The 20921-nt window shown below is 48.2% G+C and overlaps 1 protein-coding gene across 1 annotated transcript; it reads left to right on the top strand.

The window, feature by feature from the left end:
• The first annotated feature begins 1839 nt into the window (after positions 1 to 1839).
• On the top strand, positions 1840 to 19474 carry trim71 (tripartite motif containing 71, E3 ubiquitin protein ligase). Its single transcript, XM_067256427.1, has 7 exons — positions 1840 to 2559; positions 12284 to 12451; positions 14967 to 15101; positions 17250 to 17492; positions 17746 to 18243; positions 18547 to 18687; positions 18902 to 19474. Exons 1-7 carry the CDS (start codon positions 1840 to 1842, stop codon positions 19472 to 19474), a joined length of 2478 nt encoding a protein of 825 aa, XP_067112528.1.
• Positions 19475 to 20921: the final 1447 nt, after the last annotated feature.

Here is a 20921-nt window from a genome sequence, read left to right as displayed (position 1 = left end):
ACTGGCTAATCCTGGACAGACCCCTTCCCCCCCCCCCCCCCCTTTTTTTTTTAAGGGGCCTGGAAGGTTCTTTTAAACCGAGATGTGTGACCTGGTCTTATGAGTTCTTGGTCTGACTGGGTCCACGCTTACAAGTTCTACTCATGTCTGCGTTCAGTCAAAGACTAACCCTCCCCTGTTCTCACACCCTTCTCTCATCCCTTCTTTCATTTGTTAATGTGAAGGTTCATCATCCTTTTCTTGTCTGTTCAGCTGTCTTTATGATAAAAGGACAGCCACAATTCATCAGTTATCATATGATCTGATGAACTGTTCTTTCCCTTAGGCCTGGCCTGGGTTAAGGATGTAGCAGTCGGTTCATCTTTGAGCTTCTTGACTCAAGTGAGCTTGGTTGCTGCTTATTTGGAGTTGGCACTAGACTGATTCAACCATAGAATAGCAATGGTTTTCTCATAGCATACTGACTCGTGGAGAAACGCCATGGATGGTCTGCTGAATGTCATCATGCCTAAATTAACCTCATCCGTGAATGAGTGAAAAGGAGCCTACGGGACTGAGGGCGGTCTATACGCGCTCGGCCATCCCTCCCCCTCTCACCCGGACACTGTCCCCAAGCTCTCCCCTCCCCGTTCTCTCCAGCGGAAGTGTGTGTCAGTTTTTCTCAGTTGGCTTAGAGCGGCTGGAGGATCTGCACGATCTGCACGATCAACACGCGCACAACGGGACCGGCGCATACCTTCATTTTGACGCAGAGAAAAAGACGATATACACTAAGATTTGCAGACCGATACAATCGTTCAACTACGGGGTTTCCGGTGCAAGGGTGCCATTCTCACGCGATTGGAGGGCTCGAAGGCTTGTACCTTCTCCGGGGCTTCCAGAGACGCGTGGAACAGCCCAGTGCATTCCTCCGCGCAGAGAGGGAGGGAGGGAGGGAGAGAGAGAAGGAAAGTGGCCAGGGGAGTGGTATCGGCTACATACACACTCAGAAATGCATACTTGTCAGTAGATGTGTATCGACTGTGTATTGAGCATTAGTTTGAGCCAAAGGTGACGTGGTTAGTTTGCGGAAAACTGACCCAACGATACGCGAGGAGATCGCGTCGCTTATGAGCAAATGCTTTGATGAATAATTTAAGGTATTTTGGGCCGAGTGTAGAACTGCTACTAATTTCCACTGGCTGCGCCTGACGCCACGGAACGGGGCCCGATGGTGGACTAAAGAATAACGGCAACACGGATAGAATATAGCACACTCGGTATTTCCTTGGTATTGTCCGAATTGGATGCGCTGTGGCCCGGCCCGTAACCATGTTGAGTCGATGAGGGAGGGAAGATGGAGCTTCCAAATCGCCACGGATCCAGTATCTCACTAGTTCCTGGATTATTTTTTAAACCTTGATGATCCTAACGCCAACAAACATTATTCCAGGGGCACGACTGGGTATACAATTTTTTTAATACCCCCCCCCCCCCTGCCCCAAATGTGATAAATATTTTCTCTAATTTGTCTAATTTGAAAGAGTGACCGACATTACCTCTTGACACAAGCCTTAACCAACTAAAATGACTGAGAAACTGCAAACTGAAGAGTAACTAGTTTGTCTTCACTACATTTTGTATTTACTGTCAACTCTTTTTTTCTTGGAGAAGGCGTCTGCCTCTGCCTCAAGACATGTAGAATTTCTTCGGAATCGAACAGACTTTTCACTTATCTACCTCAAAACACCAGCTTATTTTACACAGCATAGAACGGGGAAACGGACGCTTCCCAAATGAATACCTCAGTCTCAATGCAGCACATGTTTTAAGTTGAGCCCGTTTTCTGTAGCGCTGCAGATGGCTTCCTTTCCCGACTCGGACCTGCAGACGTGCCCGCTCTGTAAAGAGCTCTGCGGCTCCAACGCTCCAATTTCCTCCAACTCCTCCACCTCCTCCTCTTCCTCCCACACCTCTTCCTCTTCCTCCATCACCTCCAGGCGGTTGCTAGTCCTCCCCTGCCTCCACGCCTTCTGCAGACAGTGTCTGGAGGGCCAAAGAAGCCCTGGAGACCCCCTGAAGCTCCGATGCCCCACCTGCAACCAGAAAGTGTCCATCTCTGAGGCCGGCATGGACTCTCTGCCCTCCTCCAACTTCTTGTTCAGCAACTTGCTGGACGTGGTGGTGAGCTCCGAGGAGCAGCTCCACAACAAGAACGGCCACCACAGGGGAGTGATCGGAAGTGGCGTCCCGGGCTTCCACCACTCCCACGGGAGCCTGCTGAGGCCCCACTGCCTGGGGAACCCCCAGTGCAGCTCCTGTGACGAGGAGAACCCCGCCAGCTCCCACTGCCTGGACTGCCAAGAGTACCTGTGCGACAACTGCGTGAGGGCCCACCAGAGGGTCCGGCTGACCAAGGACCACTTCATCGAGCTCCTGGGAGACGGCCTCCACCTCGGGCCCCCGACCAACGCCAGCCCCAACCAGGGAGTGTCCCTGGCACAGTCCCTCCAGTCCAACTTCGCCCTGCTTTCCCTCTTCCAGGACCGCATGAGCTTCTGCCAGCACCATGACAACGAGGTGAGCTTCCTTTTTGAATGTTCTTTTTCGATCTGGAGAACTGTTATTCGAGTATCTATGTCTTCCGCGGATGCACACATAATGCAGATGTTTTTTATTTGCCAACGGACACAGAGTTCACCACATGATGATAAATACAGAGTTCCAATGCACTGTCACCCTGCAAACACCCACTGTCGTTCTGGTCAACATGTGGAACCTCTACAGCTGGTCTTCACATGATTCTTGGTGTGCACAACATGGGTTTTGGGCTCTCTCACGTTAGCACGCTGTGAACACACACACACACACACAGAGACGAAGTACTGATGTACCATATAAGTATACATGAGATATGCACACATAAAACCGTGCACATGTGAAAAAGCACAAGTTCACAGTGGCACGTGATGTTTCACCTGTGTATGGACCTCAAAGTGCATACATAAAAATATCATGCAAACCAAACCATTTATGTGGCACCACTGTCACAGGGTTCTGCAGTGCTTTTGTGGTGCTCTGTAATGCTGACTCGTTAGGCGGTGGCGACAAACCATACCTGCCTATCGCCTTGGTGACTTTATAATAGCCTTATGTGTGTAGCAACATACACACACTCTGTCGTGTAATAGCATTGTGTGTACAGGACCTTACAGGAGGCCATATGGCCAGAAGTTCAAAGTGAGCCTATTGGCTCTTCACCTAGTTCCCTGGAGACTTCTAGGCATGTGTGTTGGACTAGCTCCACGCATACACACACACACACACACACAGTCCCAGAGAGTCTAGTTAATCTGTACCCTTCCAGCTCCAGAGAGAGGGAGGCCCCTCCAGTTTGACTGCACACATGTTTCTGTGTCTGTTACAGCAGCATGCAGAGAGGGGGAACTCGCAGTACTGGTCTGGTATAGTTTCACCAACAAGAGCTGTCGGCCAGAGGCTTGACCAGAAAAACCACTAAACCGTTGACCAATTGGAATAAGGAGAGAATGTGTGTCAATACAATATCATTTTGATGGGTTGTTTGGGTTTGAGATTTAGGTCAAGCGGAAGTGTGTGCATAGCTTTGCTGGGTCACCTGACAAAATGGCCCCCGCTGCTGTGGGAAGGAGTGACTCACTGCTTTTTGCCCAGCCTGGCTGATTCAAGACAGCAGACCTAGAGCTATACTTTGTTCCCTGAACTAAACTTGAATAAAGTTAATCTTAATCTAATTACATGGTAACCTATTAAAGGTTGTTACAAAGAACCAACTTGTCATTACAGTGGTCTGAAAGGTTAATTATATGAACTGCCATGGCAGCTCTGTGGTCCTCCTCCACATCCCCCTCCCCCCACCTCCTCCTTTGGTCAATGCCAGTAAAACTAGGGTTCACTTTTCCAGTAAGGGCTGTTTTCCAGTAAGCCCCCCCCCCCCACCACCACGTAACCCTGGGGGGAAGGGAGTGACACTGGAGACGGCAGGCGATCTCCACCTGGATGCCAGCAGAGTCTCTCTCATTGTAATTTACGGCAACTTATATTGTAATTTACGGCAACTTATATTTATCCCACTTAGTACTGCTAGTTTATGTACCCTTAGTATAGTTAGTCCACATATTTAAATTTTAGGTATATGTTTATTGTATGCACCTTCCTGCCAAAGCAAATTCCTTGTCTGTGCAAACTTTCATGGCGAATAAATCCTTTTCTGATTCTGATTCTGATTCTGTGATGGTGTGAGAGGAGCCCTGTAAATCCATCAGCCCTGAAGACTCACTCTGTAAAAGACCCCACACATCCCTCTCTCCCCCCACCCTTAACCATGTCTCTTTCACTGTGGGGAATGATTGTGAGGCATTGGATAGCACCTCCCCCTTTCCTGAAGGGGGGCAGGGGTGGGGGGTTCCAGTGTGACCCAGATCCCTCACCTTTGTCCCAAAGAGGCAGGGTGTGTGAAGAGTGTGTGTGTGTGTTGTCACGTCTTCTCTATGCTAATGACCCAGGCTATTATAATGTGGAAATGTGAGTGGGAGATTTGTAAAGACTAAGGGCCAGCACTAGGCCCTCCCCAGATGGCCCTGTCCCCCCCACCCCTCCCCCTCCATACAGCGGGGGAGGGGTGGGGGGTGGGCGTTTAGGCGGCATCAGGATCTGGCCTCATGGAGCTTGATCCACCCAGAGCTCATGGGGAAACAAAAGGTGGTCCTTTTGAGGGGGAAAACGCAACACTTAGTAGGGTTTTAGCTTGTGTGACCGTGACAGACCCCCCCCTCCTCTAAACCCGCCACACCCTACCATAAATAACACAAAACAGCTCATCCACTTTAAGGAGAGTCCAAATAAAGCAGGGACCTTGAATTATATAGTCTGCAATTCAACCCGAGGGAGCACACGTAGACGCACGCACACAAAGTTTAAGAGGTAGACTTTCCGGGGCAAAAGTTTCTATTGGTTCCGACCTGTTATGTAATTCTTTCGAGGAACTCTGCCTTGTTCCTGCCCTGGGAGTTTGAGACAGCCTCCTGCCAACTGCCAGCTGTATGAACCATAAATATTGGTTCTCCATTACTTCTGCTGAAGATAGTTGTACATTTAAGGATATTGACGTGCTTTAAAAGGCATTTGACTATTTGGATGACCATCTTAGTTTTCCCTGTCTGTTTATTCGACCATATAAAGTATATGAAGGGGAGGGGCTGGGACTGGAGGGAGGCTGGAGGAGGTTTGTTGTGTGTTGTTTGGGGGTGTTGGAGGAAAGATTACGGTAACTTGGAGGGAAGCTTGTGGTGGTAGTTTGTGCGTGCATGTGTCTGTGGAGGGGTACTGGAGGAAAGCTTGTGGGGGTGGTGGTCTTGTTAAAAAGGAATGTGGGAATGTTTGCAAAGGGACAGCTCTCAGCGGTGGGAGTGAAAGGCAGAATGACATCCACAGAGACAAACGGACACTCGCTAAAAGGTTCTAAACCGTATCCCACTGCACGTGGACTAGCTAAAACTAGACTACACATACTAAATGAGGTGATGTTGCGCCTGGGACTCACACAGCGCGCACACACATGGTAGCGAGGGAAGTGGCTGGTGTGTGTGTTTGGGGGAGGGGGTGTGTGTTCGTGATTTCAGCGACTGGATCCAGTTCCTCTCAGACACATTCCTTGTGGAGCCATGAGACACACACCCCTCGAGGTACAACCCACCACTCAGCAGCACAGACAGGAGGAGGGGGGGGGGGGGGGGTGAAGGAAACAAAGAGAGGGGGGTGTTCTCAGATTCCAGTTTATTCCTACTGGTGTTGGTGAAAGCTATGTGGTGAGGTCATATTGTTTTGCAAGAAAAAGGTGGATTGGGATTATATTTTCATGTATTTTGGTTTTGCATGAATTCCCTTTTAAACTAAGTGTGCCTAATCTGACAACATTCTGCCAATTGACCGCTACATCACACTTCATTTGTGTCACTTTTGTAAATTACAATACCAAAAAAATTCACAGGTACTAATTTTTTAAAGCATCAGATTAGGCAATTGATGGGTGACCATAAGGACAGAGAGAGGTTGGGGAGGAAAGTTCTCCTTCTGGATAGATGGCTGCTGACTGAACGGTTCAGTTGTAAGATAAGACACTTTTGGGGGTGAAAACATCAGTAGCCAGTGTGATAAGAGCGTGTGTGTCCTCCATGTCCGATGTCTCTCTCAGGTTCTCTCTTGCCATGCGCTGATGGCAGGAGATAGGAAATGGAAAATTGGATTACATCAAACATTGCCCTCCATTTACTGTGATGTCACCCTCCACTGTGCACACACACTCATTTGTTCTCTCTCACTCACTCTCACACACACACACTTCTTGTTGCACGCCTTGTGGGTTGGGAGGTCCTTGCTAATGATATGGTAATCTCCTTGAATCTGACTCGTCGCCTCAGATTAAGCTCTTGATGTCTCCATGACAACTTTTTGGGGGAAGAGGCACAACCCTCGCCCCCCTCCCCTTCACACACACACTCCAGCTTTTTTCTGGGGGCAAAGGTGAGGGGGAGATTGGTTTAGGCTTAGGTTTAGGGAAAAGGTTGCAGAATATTTTTGAGCATGCACACACACACACACACACACACACAGCACTGTAACGATGAGGCCAAAGGCCCAGCTGAACTAATCGGTTTCACAACTCCCCCCCTCCCCCCCTCCCCCCCACACACACCTCCCCCAGGGGACACATTTTACACACGGACCTTTTGTTTTACTAAGAAGAAAGCAGTGTGTGTGTGTTGGTGTAGTAGGGGGCTGCACTAAGATCAGCCTACCATTGTAACCGACTGGAGATGCACTTCCTGTTTCAAACCCATTCTTAATCTTAAGAGAACCACACACACATCGATCGGATAGGTCATCCCATTATAATGTGCTGGACACAGATGGACAGACTGTTACACTCACACACGTAGGAAACCCGACCCAGAGCTGAGACTGATACAAGCTCAGAGGAATGCCCATAACTTGAGTTTATACCTCCTCGGGTTCCCTCAAACACTCTCACGCACACACACATCTGGGATTTCCCCAGTCGTTTCCATCCTTATCCGTTCTCTGCTCTCACTCCATCCCAGACAATGGCTGTTGGACTGTCTAGAGCTGATCAGGATTAAGCAGCTGTTGCCTTGAATTATTACATTTCAACACTCATATTGTGCAGAATTCTCAGACTGTTCTAGGTTGTTCATTCATCCACACACATGCGATTTTTGTTCTTTTTGTGTGTGTGTGTGTGTGTGTGTGTGCAGAAGGCATAGACGTTTCTGAATTCAACTCTTGTTGAGCATCTTCCATCTGTAGGTACTTATCTTCTAAGGGTGTGTGAGAGACAGAGAGAGTGTTTGTGTGTTTCCGTGGAGCCAGCAGAGTTAGATTATGTGAATTTGGACTTCCAAAGTTTTAATGCACACCATGTGCCCAATAATTAGAGTGCCCCAATGTTTCCTGTGCCTTGTGTGTGTGCACCCCCCTCTAAAGAAAGGGAAGTGTGTTTGTGTGTGTGTGTGTGTGTGTGTGTGTGTGTGTGTGTGTGTAAGCAAGAGAGAGGGAGAGTGGCTCAGAGGAAGTTAATATTGCTTTGATGTAAGTATCTTTTAGGTAAACTTTGGTTTATGGATGGAGGGGGAAGGCATTGGTTATGTTGTCCCTGGTCCACAGCGCTTATCTATCATAGGGTGACTCCTAAAAGCAACACCTGGACACGTGTGTGTGTGTGTGTGTATGTCTGTGTGTATGTCTGTGTGTGTCTGTGCGTGCATACATGCAGTGTGATACCGTCCACAACACGGGTGTGCATTTCTGCTGAGGTCTCAGTTTGCTTGTGTAAGCGGGATATTGCCTTGTAAGGGTCAACGTGTTTAGGATGCCACACTGGCATGTTAGTCCTTTGGGTTGTGGGTGTGGTGTGTGTGGGATGGCAAGTGGGGAGTGAATTGTGTGGGTCACTACTGGAACCGGAGCTGGAAGGCATGGACATTCTTCCTCCACTAAGGGCTGTAGTCAGCGTCACGGCAGCTGCTGTGCTTGGAAATGCATAGAAGCCCGATGGTGAGCCCAAAAAAACGGAGACACTTTTATACTTGGGACTCAGGTGGCTGAGCGGTGAGGGAATCGGGCTAGTAATCCGAAGGTTGCCAGTTCGATTCCCGGTCATGCCAACTGACGTTGTGTCCTTGGGCAAGGCACTTCACCCTACTTGCCTCGGGGGAATGTCCCTGTACTTACTATAAGTCGCTCTGGATAAGAGCGTCTGCTAAATGACTAAATGTAAAATGTAAATGTTTTCCGTTTTGTCATTGCCACACAAAATGTCTGTCAGATGACAATGTGTTATGCTTTTCTTTGCTTGTTTAGCCTATTTATAATGTTTGCTAAATGTAGTAGATTGTAAATGGCAAGGTCTGGCCTGACATTTGAAACGTGTCTGGAGTTAAATGTCCTTGATAGACATGGTGACATATACATGAAGCCACAAAATGGATGTGGGTGACGGTATGGCAGGGCTTGGCCGTGTCGTGGCCCAGTGTAACTGTAGAGCTCTGGGCATGTGCTTCTCTTCCAGCAGAACTGATGGCATCAGTTACCAAAGATAACTGAACCTTAACCTTACACAAACGCACACTCACACTTTGTTACATCATACGTCTCATTGCTCATTCAAATGCCATGCTACTCTCTTATTTTCTTTTCTTTCTTTCTTTCTTTCTTAACTTCTTGACTTCTTTCTTTCTTCCTCTCTCTCTCTCTCTCTCTCTCTCTCTCTCTCTCTCTCTCTCTCTCTCTCTCTCCCCCTCCCTCTGATCCCTTCTTTTCTATGTAATCGCTGCCTTGCACTTTATTTTATCCTATATCTTCTTTCACTCTATACCTTCTCAAATTTCCCCCTCTTCTCCCCATTTCTCAACCTCTCTTTTTCAAACACTGCTGCATGCACTCCAAATAACCTCCCGCAAAACCCACACGCTTGCACGCACGGACACGCACACAGACACAGACAGAGGGTTCTGTGTCCACACATGGTAACAGTCCCTCACGTGCTCCCTGCCTGTGGAGGCCAGCTGACTCTGTTTTGTTTGCCTTCCCCTCGCTAGAGGATTGGCCAATGAGATCGCTGGCTGGCGGCCACCGCCCCCCTTCAGTAGTATCTGGCCGTGTTTCAAAACATCAGCAGGCGCGTCCGTCTGTGTGTGTCCCCGTGGCAACAAGCCAAACAGGGTTGCTAGGAATCGTGGGCGGGGCAGTGGGGGAAGGAAGGAAAGGAAGGATAGAGGAGGGAATGGACGATAAAGACGGTCAAAGAACCAGAAGCAACGAGCAAAGGGTGAAAATGTACATAAAGAAACGAGAGTAGGAAACCAAGAATGGATTATAAAGAGAGAGACAGAGACGGACAGAGAAGGAAAGAGATTAGAAGTGTTAAAAACACCCATGTCTTCTGTAAAAGAAGCTTAGATGGGCAGATGGTATAGCCGGGATTGGCTTCGGAGCTGGGGTGTTTTTGGTTGGAGGATCCTATAGATGATCCACTTTGACACAGGGAACTGACTGGGTTTAGCCTGCCTGTGCTGAATGGACAGAAGAAAAGCGTTCTGTCCTTCCCATATTCTTCTGTAATCCTTGTCTCCTTTTCTGTGTTTATCTCTACTCCCTCCTCTCTGTCCGGTCTCTCCGATTCCTTTTATTTTTTATTTAACCGAGGGGTTCCATTGAGATTAAAAATCTATTTTTCAAGGGAGACCTGGCCAAGACCGGCAGCAACATGAGAACACATAGTTACAGACAGAAGAACACAGAATGAGACAAGTAAAAAAAAAAAAACTAAAAGAGTCAGTTACTTAATTAAAAAAAAAAAAATCTTCAAGAAGACAATTTTTTTTTGTCTTGTCTTCTTGAAGGGGAGAGACAAGTCTCATGTCTCAAAATAATAATACATAAATTTGTACTTTTACAATACTATTGCTTGTGACGTCTAACCTCACAAAGTGACATCAGTCCACAAGAGTGTGTGTGTACACACTACACAACTGACATTTCCCACATCTGCAGACAAAATAATAATTTCACTGTTGCTGTTTTTTAACAGCAACAGTGAAATTAGACTCCACCGCAGAAGCTGTGCTTTAATTTTTACGTAAAACATAAATAAATAAAAATATGTAAAAGAAAGAAAGTCTATTATTCGGTAGAACCTTTTCCAAGCCTAGGAACAGCAATGAATACTGGATACATGGAAAAAACCTGCAGAACCTTTCTATGTGGCTGTGGCCTTCAAAGAAACCCTTCCACACAAAGCTATGCCAGCTGTCTGCGATTCATGTTTGCTTGTTTGCAGTTCACAGAGAAGGTTCTAGCACCGTGGTGTGATGTTACTTGCAGGTCAGAACCCCTCCCCCAGCATGGGGGTGGGTGTGAGCATTAAACAGCTCCTGCCTACCCACCCCCACCCCAACCTTCACACGCAGTGTGACTGTCATTTAAACATTTCTCTTGTCCCACCAAAAGATATATAGATCATGATTTTGATGTTGTGCAGTCCTTCTGGGTCGTTCCGTGGGTTCTGTTTGTGTGGTGAAAACCATATGAACGAGGCTTATGTGTGCGTGAGCGGGTGCTGGGGGGAGTGGTAACATCCGGTGCACTAATGAAATACAATAAGTCACATCCCCCAGCCTGCCTCGGCTGTGAAAGAGGCCTGCTAATGGGTGCCACTGACACACCCCCTCCCCACCAACTACTAATACTGTGTGTGTGTGTGTGTTTGCGTGCGGGTTTGTCGGTGTGTGCTAGCCTAGGTCATGCATATTTGCATTGAAGGGGAGCTGGCCTTGGTTTATGCAGTTTCTATGGCTGGGTGTGTATGTGAGCAAAGTATTTTCCCTGCAGGTCTAGGTGTAGTTCTAGAATGTACTGCGGAGAATTTATGACTTTGTCGTGAACGCACACCTACTCTGTCTGTGCTGTGTCTTGCTTTGAACTCTCACCGTCATGTGTTGGACGGGTCTGGGTCATGGAATGCTGAGTGTATTCTTCAAAGCGTGTGTGTGTGTGTGTGTGTGTGTGAGGGAGGTTGGGGGTTGTGGGTCTCCGTGCTGTACGTGCATATATGGAGAACGTTGCTCTGTAGGGGGAGTCAATCTTCCTGAGTCTGAATGTGTGTGTGTGTGTGTGTGTGTAGTCTATTCTTGGAGGTTGTGAATGGGGACCTCTCAGAGGAAAAGGAACAGCATCCTGTGTGAGTCAATAATATTGACTATTCCAGGAGGCCGGAGTGTTACGTAATCATGGAGAACCCCCAACCCAGTGTGTGTGTGTGTGTGTGTGTGTGTGACCAAGAACTGACACGGTGATTGTTGATACCCGAGAGGAGGAGAGAAGTCTTTCAGTAGTGATTGCCATGTTGACCAATATTGATAACCCTTCCTGTCGTGTTCCTTAATTAGAGTCAGAATCAATGTTGACAACATGGTAGAAGGGTGCAAGAAGAAGGTTGGATGGATTTGCTTTTTCATCCATCCATCTATACCTTCATCCACCCCCTCTGTCCCTCTCCCTCCACCTCCTCTGTCCATCCCTCCAGCCTCCACCTCATCCTTTCCTCATTCCGCCTATTTGTTCTTCCCTGTCCTTGGAATTTGGGAGATGTGAAAGGGAAGGGGGGGGAGAAGGAGGAGGAGGTGAATGATGGAGAAAGAGCAACAGGAGATATGGAGTGGAGACGATTGTGGGGAAACAGAAGGGCCTAGAAAAGACCAGAAAAGGGAATTCATAGATTGCTTGTGTGTGTGTGTGAGCGCGACCGTGTCATTAGATCATTCTTTTCCCTCAGGGGAACAGCCTTTATTGATAGATTGATTTCTGGCCCTTCCCCCTCTGTTCAGCTTTCCTCCCATTGGAGGAAATTGATCTCACGTCTCAGTGGGGTAAGTTAACCCACATTTGGACAGTCTTTCATTACAACCAATCACCACTTAGAAGGGATTGAGGTTTACAGGACAATCTGTTTTGGATGATGGCTCAGTTATCTTTCTGTTGCCATAGTGTTCCGGAAGCGAATAATATTTGCACTACCCTTTATGCAGATATATGAGGCGCACACGCTTGTGTGTGTGTGTGTGTGTGAGAGGACACAAAGCCACCTGATTAATATTATTGTTGCTTACTCATCAAAGTCATATGCGCCCATCTTAAGTATTAGGGTGACTCAATAAGATCCAACCCTCCCCGTCTCTCTCTCCCCCAGGTGTTCCTGTTCTTCTGTGAGACCTGCTCGGTGCCCATCTGTAGAGAGTGCAGCGTGGGCCGCCACATCGGCCACAGCTTTGTGTACCTCCAGGACGCCGTCCAGGACTCCAGGACCATCACCATCCAACTGCTGGCTGACGCACAGCAGGGGCGCCAGGCTGTACAGGTGTGGGGAGAAGGGGCGTGGCAGGGGGGGGGATCTGGAGGCGTTACTTCTTCAGAAATGAACAAATTCTTACAACAGACCCTCTTTCCCTGAACACATTCACACGCACACACACACACACACACACACACACACACACTGCTTCCCCTCCCTGTCTCCCATCTCAGGTGTCTACGTGACCAGTGGGGGTGGGGCAGAAGCTTGATTCACTGTGATTGGGCTTTACAGAGGACCGGGGTTAAAGGTGGCCAGCTGGCAAGCTGGAGTGAGGGGGCAGGGCTGGGGGTCAGATCGGAGGATCGGGGAAGGTTGAGAAGGTATTTAAGGATTGCAGGCCAAGGAAAAGACCTCCCTTTCCCCCTCCCCCAACACCACACAAACCCGTAAGATCCCTCTGTTCATGTGATTGTAGAATTGGTTGATGGGACCAAGCCCCCACACCAGCACACAAGACACACTCACATCTCCAGCTGTGTCCTGGGGGAGGAAGCTAGGCATGTGAAGAGACGAGGAGAGAGAAAGAGAGTCAGAAGACAGACAAGGGGGAGGGGGGGGGTCTGAATTACAAAGGCAGATGGGTGGAGACACCTCTCCTGTGGAGACACGTGGGTGTTGTTTGTAGACGCAGATCAGGTCAGATGCACTGACGTCCACTTCTCTTAGGGGAAAAATCAGGAACAAATAAGTAAACTATGTCAAAAATAATAATACATAAAACATGTAGTCATGCTATTTTACTACCCTACCAACATTGTTGACTAAACTTTGAACCAAAAATAGCATGGAGCCTCCTCTCAAGATCTGCTCTGTCTAAGCTCCACTAATGTGGTAGTGACAGAGTTACGTTCATAAACCTCGAAAGGTTTTGGACTGGTTTGAAGTGTTGCTGAATGACATGGCTTGTGCTTTAACCAGGTTTAACCAGAGCTAGCAGGGTAGGGCGTGTTGCGTAACCTTTTCTGGGAGGTTGAGCAATGTGGTGACCTTGGTCAAGACGCAACACAACCTTGTAACACAATCCAGCCAACCACGGTAGGGTTACGTCATCACACGTAGTCACTCTTTGACTCAACCTTGACTCTCTTTATCATCCTCCTCCCTTGACATTTGTGTGGTGTGACTGTAGTGTGTGTGTGTGTGTTTTAAAACCATCCAATTTAGATTATTAATGGAATATTAAGTTAGAGAAAATGTTGTTCATCTGTGGAGCACTAACATACAAAGCAGTAGCTACTGGTGGTGCTAGTAGGTCAGGAAATGAGTAGAGAGCATGTTTAGGTGTTACAGTAGTCTTCCCAGCATCTCCATGTGTATGTGTGTCCACCTATTCTATCCCAGGTCAGTTCAGTAGAACTTGCTGACACCAGTTTGCACGTAACACACAAACACACTCTCCTATCCCCCGGGGTAGGAAATTTCCGCCCACCCCGCACCCATTATCTTCGGCGACCCCTGACCCTGAACTTGTGACCTGCTGCTTAGCAGGAGTCGCCCTGCTCGGCAGCCCGGTTGGACTGTTTGACCTCCTTTGTGTTTCAAGCTGCTGCTGCATGCTGCAAGGCCTTACCATGCAGAGAGGGGAAGAGATGGAGAGAACATGGGGGGGGGGGAGTAAGAAAGTGAATTACTAGAAGGGACAGCTCTTTCTCTCCACCACCAATTATTTTATACCCCCCCCCCCCCCCCCCCCCCACTCCCCCATGTCTCTCTTACTCTCTCAGTATTACATTACATATTACATTACTGTATACATAACATCTTTCCCCTCACCCCTGCTCCTTCCCATTTGGGGGGCTTGTTTTAGCTGACCCTTTAGCTGCCTGCACCAAATGGCAGTGGGAAAGAGAAAAGCTGCCTGACTTTATTCCCATCGGGGGGTGGGTCTTTAGCCAGGGTTCAGGGGGCATGACCTTTGGGGGTGTGGCTGATCTCTGTCCCCTGTGGTTGATGTCACAAAGGAGACCCTTTCCATCTTGCCCATGTGCCTGTGAGGTCCAACTCCCCCCACCCAACCTTCCAGAGACGTCAGAGAGGAAAGGGCTGATGAAAGAGAGAGGAAAAAACACTGGTTGGAGGAAAAACAAAGGACAGAAAAAAATCTAATTCTCAAGTTACCACCAGTATTGGTTTGTTAGAAAGAGAACTGACACCACTGCGCTTCGCCCCTAGCGTTTGATGGTTTGTGAGGTAATCCAATGGAACTCATCCAGAAGTTCCTGTTTCCTCTCCCCTGGCTAATTTGTGACTTGGGACAAAAGCAGGCCATTAAAGTGCAGGTGTCCGGTCATCTTACAAAGGAGATGTGATGTGAAATACCCGTAGGTTGCATTTCCTGTCTTCCATAAGGGTTTCCTGTTTGATGTGTCATGGTAACTGAGTGTGGAGAACGTCAAGAAAATGTTGCATCCCTTCCAGATCCCTCTGTATACATGCTCCGCTGGTTTTCTTTGCTCTTCTGAGAATGTTCTGGGTGTGTCGGGTGTCTCGTGACCTCTGGTTTCTTCCGCTCCTCTAGCTGAGTATGGAGAAGGCCCAGGCCATGGCCGAGCAGGTGGAGATCAAAGCCAAAGTGGTTCAGACGGAAGTGAAGGCAATCGTACTGAGGCACAAGAAAGCCCTGGAGGAGAGAGAATGTGAACTACTGTGGAAGGTGAGATTCCTCTGACTCTTGACTGTCTCTCTCTCTCTCTCTCTCTCTCTCTCTCTCTCTCTCTCTCTCTCAAACTGAAGTGTTGTGATGACAGACAGGGGGTTAGGGGGCAAAACATGTCTGTTTTGCCCCCTAACCCCTACTAGGAGACTTCTGTTAACATGTACAGTACATGCTCATATTCACACACACAGTCCTGTGTGCATGACTCAGGTTCTCAGTTTCAAAGTGTGTGTGTGTGTGTGTGTCAGAGGTGTGGCCAACCAGGACCTGGTTGCCTCCTCCTTTTTTATGACGGTTTACTCTCCCGTGTTTACTATAAACATGTGTATGCATGTACATGCCATTGTCTGTGTGTCTTTTCATACTGAGTGACACACACTCGACACTAGTATGTGTTTACCAAGTCACACACAGGAAGAACAGGAGCAGGGACACACTCTGAGCACAAGACTGGTGTCTCCAGCTAGGCTTGTTGAGTGACAAACTACACCCACTGTGAAAACAAACTGAAAAAGCATTCAACAATGAGCAAGTGTCCCATAACGTAAAGCACCATACAAACCTGTAGTGGAGTAATCCAATAAAGCCAGATTGGGAAAGCAGTGTGTCGCTATCAGACTAACTCCCAGTCCCCCCCTGGGTCTAGGGTTACCCAGAGAAAGAGAGCCTTTCTTGGGGCAGAGAAGGAGCTTTTACCTCCCCTGTTGTGGCCCCCCGGATATCAACAACTCTCTGTGGAACTTACCTGAACCCACGCTTCTAAGACACTAGACCCTGGAGTTAGGTTGAGGTAGATTGTGCTTTTACCATGTTTGACTTCTACAGGGACTCAAGTCAAAGCTTGAGTGTACATAGGCATTAAACACACACACCCACACACAACCCTGCAGCTGTCAGATCTGAAAGCAGGTAGACATGGCACAGTTTTTACGATGTTACAGAGACCGTTCTGAGCGGAAAGTTAGGAATAAGGCCTCTCCTTAATGGTAGACTGGCCAAGATCAGGTTTAATTAATGGGTTTCCCCCCTGACAGGTTAAAATGGTGTGTGTAAGAGAGAGAGAGAGATTAAGGAGAGGTCAAGGTGGCACACAGGAGGTTTTCCCTTACTCGTGTTTTCTCTCTAATGCCCTCGTATAGAACACACTTTATCCCCAGCTTGACTTGACTCGCCTGATAAAGTCATTACAAGAAACCCCAACCCCCCTCAAACAGACACACACACACACTGCTCTGCGTCCCTCAACCCTGTCTTTGAAATGCATCTCCTTGTCTTTGTCCTCAGTGGCCCATAAAGAGTATCACAACTACCACAGATGCAAATTACAGTCCTCCTTGTGCCCAGGGCACACAAAGCCCTTCTTTTAAGGGCTTCCATTGTTTCTTACTAGGCGTTTTACCCATCATAAAAGGTCTTTCTGTAACATAGAGAGGGAGAGCTATTGTCTTGTTTGTTTGGTAAGGCTGACTCCCTCTCCTCATTTCCTGTCTCTGGGTGAATGATCCCGCCTCTTCGGCTGCTGCAGCTGTCTGTCTGCCGTCTCACATTAAACTGGACTGGAGATCCACTGGATTTCCATTCAGTGCCCATGATAGGCATTCCAATCAATCAAGCGTGTGTATTTACATTTGTTGTTGATAAGTCTAATTGAGATTGAGGAGCACATTGTGGCCTCCCTTGGATCATGTCAGATCCGTTTATAACTGGGCTCCTGCTGTCAGTATGTCATTTGACTTACACTAGTGCAGTGGCCTTCAGCGGGCACGCTAGTTCAAAGCCAGTTGGCGGTGAACGTATGTGTATTTATTCAGGGCTCCATTGCTTAGTGCAGCTAACGCGTTTAAATGTATTCCTCTAAAGATCCAGGGCTCCATCATGTGGTGCACCTCTACATGGCGGCAAATGCTGGTATATTTATTTGTGGTGAACCGCTCATCCAAACGACTTCACACTAGTTTGACACAGCACATCCATGGGTCCGTAGCAACGCACCTGGGAAACTTCATTCAGTGTACGGTTCTCTGGAAAATACCACGGACAGACAAACAGAGGTTTCCGGCCTTTTATAGTTGGCTCACCTTTCTCTCCCCCTCCCTCATCCCTCCCCCCTCCCCCTTCACCCATACACACCTGTCTCTTTCCCAGGTGGAGAAGATCCGCCAGTTGAAGGCCAAGTCCCTGTACCTGCAGGTGGAGAAGCTGCACCAGAACCTGACCAAGCTGGACAGCACCATCGCAGCCGTGGGCCAGGTGCTGGACGAGGGCCGGCAGCTGGACGTGCTGCTGGCCCGCGAGCGCATGCTCACCCAGATCCAGGAGCTCAAGTCGCTCCGGGGCCTTCTGCAGCCGCAGGAGGACGACCGCTTCATGTTCACGCCCCCGGACCAGGTAGGACCTCCTGCAGCTTTGCAGGCTTCTTAGAGAGTATGTCGGGCTACCCAAAGAGCACAGTAGACTACATAATGCATAGAGGAGGCATGGAAAATGTATACTTTGAATTCATTTATTACATGTAGACTGTGTATTGGTAAGACCCTATGATTAGATTAGATTCAATCTAATCTATGAAGAGTACATAAGATTTCATGTTTGTCTGAGTGCTCTATTGACGTTCTCTATGTGAATTCCCCCCCCCTCTCAGGCTCTGTACATAGCCATCCAGTCCATGGGCCTGATCAGCAGTGGTGCGTTCGCTCCCGTCACAAAAGCACACGGCGAGGGCCTCAAAAGCGCCCTGCGCAGCAAGCCCGCCTCCTTCACCGTGAACGGCTACGACCACGACGGTGAGCCGCGCCTGTCGGGAGGAGACGCCGTGTCGGCGGTCGTCATGGCGACGTCCGGCGGGACCCTGTCGGCGGCCGAGGTGACTGACCACCAGAACGGTTCGTACACCATCAGCTACCTGCCCAAGAGCGAGGGTGAACACCTGGTGTCGGTGCTGGTATGCAACCAACACATCCAGGGCAGCCCCTTCAAGGTGATGGTTAAGTCTGGCAGAAGCTACGGTGCCCTGGGGGCAATGGTGTCTGCGTTTGGGGGCGAGGGGGAAGGAGACGGGCAGCTGTGCCGACCCTGGGGCATCAGCGTAGACAAGGAGGGCTACGTGGTCGTGGCTGACCGCAGCAACAACCGCATTCAGGTAAGAACCTCGACCAAGTCAACCTATTTAGGTTTGTTCCCCCCCCTTAAAAGTTTGGACACATTTTCCCGAAAATGTGTCCAAACTTTTGACTGGTACTGTATATTCTATATCTCTCTCTCTTTCTGCTCCATCTATCCATCTTCTCTCTTTTTCCTTTTTGTCTACATCCTTTCTGTGTCATCTTCGCTCTGACGTCTGCCACCCCAAACTCTTTTCTCTTAACTACAAGCCAAGCTAATTATGGCCAAAGACTGGATAGTTGTGTTTATTTACCCGGTCATCTCCTCCTTTCTTGGCCAGATCTTCAAACCCTGCGGTGCCTACCATCACAAGTTTGGCTCTCTAGGTTCTAGGCCTGGTCAGTTTGACCGGCCAGCTGGCGTGGCATGTGACAGCCAGCGACGCATCATCGTAGCTGACAAGGACAATCACCGTGTGCAGGTACATTGGCACCAGCCAAGGAACGGTTTGGAACATACCAGATGTTATCCAAACCTCCATAGCGGTTTTGTAAAGAAATATCATTCATTATTAAATAACGGGAGCATTACAAACTGCTTATTAGTAGTAAATCAAAGTTCTGGACATTTAATACTAAGTCAGTATAGGTGTGTGTAAGGTTTCTTACCAGTCAACAATGTGTTTTCCACGACAGGTGTTCACATTTGAGGGTCAGTACCTGCTCAAGTTTGGGGAGAAGGGCACCAAAAATGGCCAATTTAATTACCCCTGGGATGTCGCAGTCAATTCCGAGGGAAAGATCCTGGTGTCGGACACAAGGAACCACCGCGTGCAGCTCTTCGGCCCTGACGGCTCCTTCCTCAACAAATACGGCTTTGAGGGAGCCCTCTGGAAACACTTTGATTCCCCCAGGGGCGTGGCCTTCAACCATGAGGACCACCTGGTGGTGACGGACTTCAACAACCATCGTCTCCTGGTTATCCGCCCTGACTGCCAGTCCGCCCGTTTCCTGGGCTCCGAGGGCACGGGGAATGGGCAGTTCCTCCGCCCCCAGGGTGTGGTAGTGGACCAGGAGAATCGCATCATCGTGGCCGACTCCCGCAACCACCGCGTCCAGGTGTTCGAGCCCAATGGGAACTTCTTATGCAAATTCGGCACGCAAGGCAGTGGCTTTGGACAGATGGACCGTCCATCTGGCGTTGGCGTGGCACCCGACGGAGTCATTGTGGTTGTCGACTTTGGGAACAACCGCATCCTTAAGTTCTGAAAAGTCTCAATCAGTGAATCAACAGACACAAACAGGAGGAGAGATGGAAGGGAGGATTCAGAGCAGAGGAACATGATGAAAGGAAAACCGTTTTGCCAAATGTACTTTTTCAGTTTCCTTTCAATTTTTTGGATTATTATTTGAATCATGTGGTGTATGACTATGGGGACCACTAAGAAGATTGATATCAATAGATTACGACTAAGAGCCATTGTTTTCTTTTGTCTCGGCTGCTCTGAACTCTCTCCATCAACTCTCCTCAAGTCGCCATCTCAGGGAATTTCTCACTTGTCTTGAAAACCTCTGCTCCATACCTACCTCATTTAGCTCCCTTTGAATGTACTCATACTCTCTGAGCAGAGATTTAGTCCGTGAAGTTTTACTAAGAAGAAAAGAAAGTCTACCTCAATCCTTTTTTTATTTTATTTAAGAGTTTTTGTTTTCATATTTGCACAGGATTAATTGAATTCTTGCTGTGCAGTCGGAGTATGAGTTAAGAGAACCTCCTGAATGTTGTTGCTGAGACAATACTCAGAGCGCTGTAGACTCTTGTGTGATTAGTTCTGACCAGAAGGCTTACCCCTCTTCAGTGGTGTCATTTGATGTTTGCAGGCTAGTTAGTCAACCTCTTCTTTGTTTGTGCAGCGACCCTGTCTCTCTAAGACTCTGGGACTGGACTGTTGAGTGTTCGGACAGACTGAGTGCTTTATGTGATGCCAAACATGAGACTGAATCAGAGTTTGCTCAGACCAGGAAGGAAGAGACTTGATACTGATGTAGATGAACCTGATCAGTCGTACCCAAGATATCGTCTTAGCTTTACTGGACCTGTGATTAAAGTGGCTTGACCACGGTCAAAAGAAATGTGATGATGGAGTGGAATCATGGGGTAAGCATTGTAGGGTAGAAAGCCCTCCTTTACCCAAAGTATCTGATTCCTGAATTATCAACCCTCCCATGTTGGGCTTCATTAATTGAGAATCAGATTTGCAACTTGATTAAGTAAAAGGAGCTTGTTCTTCACAGTCCAGCCCAATCTAAAGATTTATATTAATATGCAAGGAAAAGCATTGGTCCTCTTGGATACAGGGACCCACCAAAGGATTTCAGATGAGTTGAGTGAGTTGGCCTATTATTGATGTTTTCGTCAGAGATTTAATCATGTTTGACAGACACGTCTTTGGGAGCAAGGAAAAACGTAAACAAAGCCTCAAAGCAGACATCCATCTCGTCAATAGGATGTACCAATCCTTTGGTTTTGGATTGTGATTGAAAGCCACTCTGATTGACTTTTGGGGCCCAGGATTTAATCCAGTCCCTTGCAACGGGTGTGATGTCACTACAAAGCCCCGCCCTATTTATTGTTGTGTGATCGGAGTTCAGAAAGGAATTCCAAAATATGTACATGCAGACCAGTCCTCATAAGATGGAGGTCTAGTAGACCAGC

The sequence above is a fragment of the Osmerus mordax genome, chromosome 18 (genome assembly GCF_038355195.1).
Source record: "Osmerus mordax isolate fOsmMor3 chromosome 18, fOsmMor3.pri, whole genome shotgun sequence".
NCBI lineage: Eukaryota > Metazoa > Chordata > Actinopteri > Osmeriformes > Osmeridae > Osmerus > Osmerus mordax.
The sequence above is the reverse complement of the archived record's forward strand: the minus strand, read 5'-3'. Positions and strand labels throughout refer to the sequence as shown.